Below are 8006 nucleotides of genomic sequence, written 5' to 3'. Positions count from 1 at the left end.
AAAAAAATTGGGTTTTGAAAACGGGAAGTACCATAAAAAAAAAAACCTTTTTTAAAAAAAAAAAAAAGCACAACACTACAACCAAAACAGAAATAAAGTGCATATTGGAAACAGGCATATATATGAAAATCAAGTTTCAAAAGTGAAAAAGCATTCAGAATAGAAGGGTCCTAATGCTAAGGGGAATGTAAAATAAAGAAAACCAAGTGAAAATAGAACCAAAACCATAAAAGACAAAATGCTAGATCCTGAGTCTTTTCAAGCCAGAGGAATTCTTTCATTGCCTTAAATGACCTTTGGATTAGGACCACTGGGTCCATCAGTGTTCATGCATCAAGACATAAATTTGGAAGCATCTTCCCAGATGGATCATGCTTTCCCTCACTTCCCTTTACATCGCCTGTTAGTTAGTATTCTGAATCAGATGTTTTGGTTACAAAATTAGAAGCACCACTAGTCTGATCTAGTAAAACGGCTCCTCTGCTCACTTGGTAAGTCATTCACCTCACAAAGGTCAGTATGCTTCTGGGCTCACTGTAGATGAGATATAACCAGTAAACATTGAATAGCTATTATATAAATGGGCAACTATCCTACAGACTCTTACTACTACACAGGCACAGAGTTTTGAGATGATGAATATATGACATGTTTTAACAGCTTTACCTGTTTCACGTGACACTTCCAATGGGATGACCAAAGATTAAGAACAGAGATGGATGAAGAGGACCAAAAGTGATTTTCTGTTTCTTCATTATACATTCAAGAGAATGTATATTAATATACCAGTATGAGAAATATGACTCACATTACAGAAGAGAGAAAACAGATCTAAGAGTAGTGAACAGATGAAGTTGATCATTATAACAGAAAATGAAGAAGGTATTAATGCCAAGTTTCAGTATCTTATTTAGGTAATAAGTTAGAAGTTTATGCACATGAAGAATAAATGGTGAATGGAGACTGTGAATCTAGTCTAATGAGATTCTGGAAATTCCTTTAACTATGTCCATGGAACCTTTGTTCTTAAATTATATACCTAATGCTAAATAGTAAAAATCTCATCCCATAAGTAGTGATGCCCAAAAGGCAAAAACAAACAGAAGACAAAACCAATGCAAACTTCACCCAAATAAACAGAAAAGTGAAATTTCAGCTGAAACTGCACTCCGAAGTTTTAGTTCTAGTCTTCTGTAACAAACAAGTTACTTGAAAAACCACAGTGGCGTACAATCATCTAGATAATATTTCATTATGTTGCCAATAGAAAAATTGCGACCCACTTTAACAAAATAGGATCGTTATGGAACATGCAGCAATTTTACCTGTGCCACCTACTCCAAGCTCAAAGAAAAGGGAGAAAAGTGTGATAATGTTGTGATATTTTGAAATTCCAGCAGCAGGATGTAGGGTTGTACTGCCTCACCAGAATAACATTATTGGGCCAAACACGTCTGTAATACAAATCAATTTTGCACAGGTAACAAAATTAGGGAAAGAGAATGGCACAGAAAACTTCATGACTGTGGTGTGCTCCTGTGCTGAATCTGCCAAGGCTGGTTTGGCTCCTTGCCCTAGGCAATGCACAGCCAGTGCCTGTGTGACACATAGAAACAGTCAGTGCCTTGGATCACTCTGGCTTAGTTTTTTCTTACCCCTCCAGAATGTCCCTGTTGGTGCAAAACGAGGTTCAGCCTGGTACATTAAATCTAAAATCTATCTATATTGGAGGCATTTCCAGGGCAATCACAATGAATGAAATATTTTATTTATTCACATTAAAATTCCAGCAAAGTAAAAGATAGGTGCAACTAATGGAAAATATAGTAACTATGGATGAAAATGTCTTCTGTTCCAGTATGAAAGATTACACCTTCCAAAGTTTTTCACTTTGGACGAAGAATTTTTCACTGTTTAATAATAGCAACACTTCATTTTGAAAACTTCAATGCAACATTTCACAACTTGAAATTTCATCTGCTCACCCCTACTTTGATAGACTCCCATCCCTTTGACAGCCCTCCCAGAGAGTTGGTACCCTGAAAACCGTGAGCACCCTGAAGCTCAGAAGTGAGACTTGCAACTCCAAGCTCTAGAAAGGGGAGTTTTGCGGTGGGGGAGGGAGAAGCTTCAGCTCTACCAGATGGAGACCAAATTAGTGTCCTAACAGTGAATAAGCCTTATTACCTGAGTTTCCAGGTTCCTGGTTTCACAGGGTGAACCAAAGTTCTCAAATCCACAGCCAAATGCAAGTGTCCCAGAACTTTGAGATGTGCTAGTTTGGTGTGGGCTGTGAGAGCTGCAGGACGTTGACTGTGGACCCAGGAACCAAGAGCTAGCTATGGTTACATCTCCAGTTTGCAGAACTGACCTAGGACTGTGGAGCTCAGAAACCCCAAAGTCTCCAATTTCACCGCTGACTTGAAGGAAGGACAGTTCTCAGATCCCCAGTAATCTCCTTGGTAGGCAGCCAGGAAAACAGGCAAATTTTCATCAGAACCCTGCTGATGCTTTCACAGAACTTCAGCCACAATAGTCTTCTGTGACTCATTTTGGTATGGTAAATAAGAACATGTCAATTTAAAATTATTGAATTGAAAAGTTCCTGGTAAGGAAAAATAAAATTTTAAGAGCTGAAGAATGGAAAGAAGATGGAGTCCAACAGAAATCCAAGCCCACATCACCTAGATATCCACTGCAGTTCCTATTTTAATTTTATCCACCTCCAGTCTTGAATGCCAAACCACAGAACGCTTTTCAGCATAGGGTGTTATAAAGCTCATTTGCATTAAATTTATCATTTGTGCTCAAAGTTCCACAGCACAAAGATGGCATAAATGGAACCCAAAGAAAACTAAATTGCATTCTAAATCGGGAAGGTTTATTAACAAGAAAAAAATCTGTAATGCACAAAATCAGAGTTAAAAGTATCCAAAATTAGTGTAGATGTTTTAATGCATCACTTTGAGTATAAGCAGTCAAGTAGAATAACATATTTGAAGTAATTAAATGTGTCTGGCCCCAGAATAGGTTAAACATTTCCTAACCGTGATGTAAAGTTAGAAAACAGTTATGGAATCAGAAAGCACCAGCTGAGCTGTAAGGTGCACTGCTCTAAGCTGTATACTTAGAAGAAAGAACAGAAAAGTGAATACTGTCCACCTTTACACAACACTTGAAAAGCAGAAAATCAACTTGGCACTCAGAAGAGGTTGCAGTAAAGTGTCTACTGTAAGCTGATGACCCAAAACACCAATAAAAGGCAAGGGCCATGCCGGCCTCACCTCCTCTGCCTTTCCTAAGCAGCAAACTAAATAAAAGTTTAGCTAAGAGCTAGGACCGTTATGGCGAAGTGCCTGTGGCACTCCATTCCCTGGCTTGTAGGGGAAACAACCAGCCCACATCCCCAGGTGGTTCCTGATACTGCCTCAGGACTGCTGCCACCTTCCTACATCACTGAAGTGAAATAGAAATTTTCAAAAAAGAACGGTAGCCTGAATAAGGAGAACTTAACTATAATATCACCTCCTATCTCAATGGAAGGCACACAAAGAGCAATGGTAGAAATGCCAGCTTAGCTTAAAAATAGGCGGAGATCCAGCAACCCAGCAGATGTAGTTGGAGAGTGAAGATTAGGCTTGCTGGGTTCAATTTTGCCATTGACCTAGATGAGCACCTGGACAAATTTTTTGCCATTTACACGTGTCATATATAAAGTGGATGTAAATGATACGGGTTTCCTGACGGAGACATTGGAAAAATTTACTTGTATTATAAAGCTTTTTTAATGAAAAGGAAGAACTATGGAAAGGAAAATAGACTGAAAACAAAAGGAAACAACACTCATTTATACATGCTGGAAATTTGTTTTGGAAAGCAGTACATCTGGTAGAAAGATTTGTCATTATCATGAGAAATGGCAGCGTATCTTAAATTCTGCCTGAGAAAGGGATCATTGAAAGGAAATACCTCACCATAACATCACAAAAATGAAAGCACTCGAGCAACTCAAGTCATCCCAAGTATTGTGTTAACAAGAGATACTGAGCCAAATGAATTTCTGGGCTAACTCCACTGAAGACAGCTGTTACACCAGGGATAAATCTGATGTATTCTTTATTATAAGAAGGCCATTCAGTAGGCCTGCTGCCAATATACAAAGACAAATGACACAGAACAGTGGTAAATAAAATAAAGCACCCGATTAGCAACAGTGCATGAAGTCCCCCTGTGAAGTAAACATATCTTCAGAGCTCTTTATCTGTCAACCTGTCCATGGCCAGACATATCTCTATACACATTAACAAGATGTGCTTCTAGTCTGTGCAGAAGTATTGCTTATTCATTTTTTATAACTGTTATGAGCAGTTTGTCACATTTAGGGTTTTGGCAGTTATCCTAAACTATCTTGCTGCTCAATCCATACTCATGGCAGCAGTGGTTTTACTAATTTTTAAGTTTTAAAAGATTACTGGAGTTATATATAATTCTGTTTAGCAAGGAGTGACTCTTAGCAACTCTTAAATGTACTCAAATTACAGCCTTCACACATAGGATGACATTTACTTTGTGAAAACATCATTACTGCATATGTATGTATGTATATGCACACATCATGCACGCACTCTGTGTTCTACCAATAGTATAACGATAGAGCAATAGCGTTCAGTACATAAAATAGCGTGTTAGGGACTTGGCTATCCAGAAGGTCCAGGAAAGGTCCATAGGGAATACCATTTCAAAAAAAAAAAGAAGAAAAGCAGTTGTGTCTAACTGTCAAGAGGCCTGGTTTCTATTTCTGCTATTGACTTGCTACTTTTACTTGCTAAGGAGAGACAGCAGTTAAATTCTTCAGAACCAAACTTGAAGGTATCATGTCTTTTGGTGAAAGAGTAGGCAATGTATCATTAGCAAAATTATGTAGCTATATCAACAGCACGTGAAAGAACAGGACTGTTGAGCAGGTGGATACACACAGTCTGTTGGGAAAGAACCAGAATGGCTTTTACAGTGGGGAATCCTGCCAAAGTCCTGTGATGCTGCCACAAAGCACATGGGTAAAGGTGACCCAGAGGACATAATATATTTAGAGTTCCAAAAAAGCTTTTGACAATGGAAGGTTAATAGAAAAACTAAGTTGCCATGGTATTGGAGGAAAGGTCCATTTACAGACAAAGCTGGTTAAAGGACAGGAAGTAAAGATTAGGGCTTAATTGCCTCTTTTCAGGATGGAGACAACTCAACAGTGAAGTTCTACAAAGTCCGGTGCTGGGACTGGTTTTATTCAACTTTCTCAGTGACCTGAAGAATAGAATAAACAGTGAAATCTGCAAGTCTGTGGATGATCATAAGCTGTCTTAGATAGCCAAATGCTTTATCTGTGGCACAAAACCTCCAGAAGAGCCTTGCAAAACAGAGCGTGTGGGCAAAAGAGACACAGAAGAGCTTCAACACAGATAGACACAAAGTGGTGTACCTACAGGAAAAACAACCTAAACCATATCTACACAACCATGGACTCAGAACTGATAGTTACCACACAGGAAAGAGGTCTTGGGGTCATTGTTGACACTTCTCTGAAATTATCAGAATCTGGCGGGTTGTGATCAAGATTTACAGTGAAGGCATGGATAAGGTGAACATGGAACTGTTATTCACCAAATCCTTGAAGCTAGAAGCAGGGCGTATGGAATGAAACTACTAAGAACTTTTTAACAGGTAGAAGAAAGTAATTTTTTTGTACAGCCATGATCTTCTGGAACTTGCTTCCATGCTGGCTGTGGAGGCAGAGGGTGTCAGCATGTTTAGAAGGAGCTTTGGCAAACTCACACAGAGAGATCCATAGACACTAATCAAAATAGGAAGGGTTGGACCCTAATACAACTGTGGATGCTGAGAAGGTGCAGAATGTGGCCAGGTTTACATGCTCTCCTTCTGCCACTGTCAGACACAGAGTACTGACCTAAATGAACTACTGGTCCAACTGATATGTAATTTCTTTCTGCTTTTTTATGACAGTTATATCAGATTTATTTTAATATTTATGAGCCATCACTAACTACAGTTATATTTCAATCAAAATAAAAAACAATTGCCAACTCCTAATGGACATCATGTAATATAGACCTTTTTTACTGCCTTTTGAAGGAAAAGCTTTTACTTGGGGCAGGAATTTTGTTTTCAGATATTATTAAGTTTATTCATTTTCTACATGGGATTTATCTTGATTTTCCATGTGGCTGGGTTTGTAAATCAAGGAAAGTGTCATTATTCTGAGATTAATACCTTTAAAGAGTAGGGCAGCTGCTTGTCAGATTTCTCTCAGGACAAAACTGGATGGAGTCAGGAAATGTGCTACCAGAGACTACCACATGATACAGTGAGAATATTCCTATGTTCACATAGCTTTCCCTTACCTATTTTTACATTGCTGGCATTGGAAATCATTTAACATTAAATTCCAAATTATCAAAAACAAATTCGGTAAAAACAAAACCAAAAAAAAAACCCAACACTCTTCTGGTGACTGATTCTAAGCTGAGGTTTTTTGAGCAAACAAATCAAAGATATCAATTCTGCTAGGTAACCAGAGGTACACTGACTTGACAGTGTATTTAGGAGTAACTGGAGAGATGAAGTATTTCAATACCGACTCATGTTGAATGTTCTGGATTTTCTACATTTATGTAAGAAATTTTAAAGGATTTTTGCATCACTTGTACCTTCAAATCATGCCTTCTAAACTGCTTTATTATATTAGAGAGATAACTATTAGCATAGCTATAACGTAAGGGAATGCCAGGAACCAAGACTGCAGAATCACCTCGCACTGAGTAAGATTTTCAGTGTCTTGAGCCATCAGTACAGTGCCTTCCTACAGCTGTTCGATACAGAAATGGGTTTTACATATGCACAGTAACATTTTAAGGACTTGCTTGTAGAAAAGCTAACAGACAAGCTTCCATTGCCTGCAACAGGGACTTGCCCGGGCCTTCCATTCACAGCAAATATAACCATTTATTTTTAGGATTTGTTCTACCCTTAATTTGTTTTCACTATTTTCCTCATTCGTGCTTTCAGCGTTCTTCAGCTAACAGTCAGAAACATCTGTTCAGACAACTTTCACTCATCGTTTCCTACCTGCAGTAGGACACATTCTTACTATTCTGATATTCTTCCTTCCCACAGAGGCAGATAATAGATTATGAAATGAGATGAGAGGAAAGGCAGTCGTTATAAAGGTCTATCTTCTTAATACATCTGCAGCTTAGCACCTAAAGGCCCAAAAATCTAGCTGAAGTACGAAGAGCCCCTAATGTAAAATTCATGTCATCATACTAGATAATGATAATAAACAAATAGGCACAAATCAAACACAAATAACTTCCTAATTGCAGGGGTTTGGGTACATAAATAAATAAATAAATAATATGAAAATATATCCCACCCCCACTTCAAATTAACATATTGCTCAGGTTCATTTTTATGATTCTTTTTGATGTAAGTTTTCTGTGTATCAAAACTGTATCCTCTTTTTTAGAGCAAGATGGCAATTTTGTTAACAAATACAGGCCTCATGCTTAGAAAGCTGTATAAAAAGAACGACTACGCTGGCCAAATGTCGGTAGACAAACGCTGAACAAATTCATCACCAGGTCTGAAATACTGGGGTAAACTAAAGGCACCCGAAAAGCAGATAACACACCTCTCATTTTGGATACCTACAACTCATGGACAGCGTCTGCGTTACCAGAACGGACTGAATAAAAGGCACTTAAAACGCCCGACAAATCCTCAGCCCACATCGCAAAACAACGCGTTCACCTCCCGGCGTATTCGGGCGGGTTTCACAGCTCACCGGCTGAAAAAAACCCCGCAGCAGCTACAGAGCAGGCACGGGCTGGCTGTGCACCGCCTTACGCCCGCAGGGCTGCGGCTAAAGCCTCCTTTCAGCTGAAGCAGAAGCCGGCAGGAAAGGCGGCGGGGACGCTGCCGCGGCCGGGGGC

At 39.0% G+C, this 8006-nt stretch overlaps 1 protein-coding gene across 1 annotated transcript in view; it reads right to left on the bottom strand.

The window, feature by feature from the left end:
• Positions 1-8006, bottom strand: part of MTMR7 (myotubularin related protein 7) — a 50417-nt gene that overhangs the window by 40954 nt on the left and 1457 nt on the right. The window contains exon 3 of the mRNA XM_019471541.1: positions 6723-6829. Within this exon, the coding sequence (XP_019327086.1) occupies positions 6723-6829 (107 nt within the window). The remainder of the gene's footprint in view (positions 1-6722; positions 6830-8006) is intronic.

Source organism: Aptenodytes forsteri, unplaced genomic scaffold, assembly GCF_000699145.1.
Source record: "Aptenodytes forsteri isolate BGI_AS27 unplaced genomic scaffold, ASM69914v1 Scaffold65, whole genome shotgun sequence".
Classification (NCBI taxonomy): domain Eukaryota; kingdom Metazoa; phylum Chordata; class Aves; order Sphenisciformes; family Spheniscidae; genus Aptenodytes; species Aptenodytes forsteri.
Note: the sequence above shows the minus strand (reverse complement) of the source record. Positions and strands in the feature narration are given on the sequence as shown.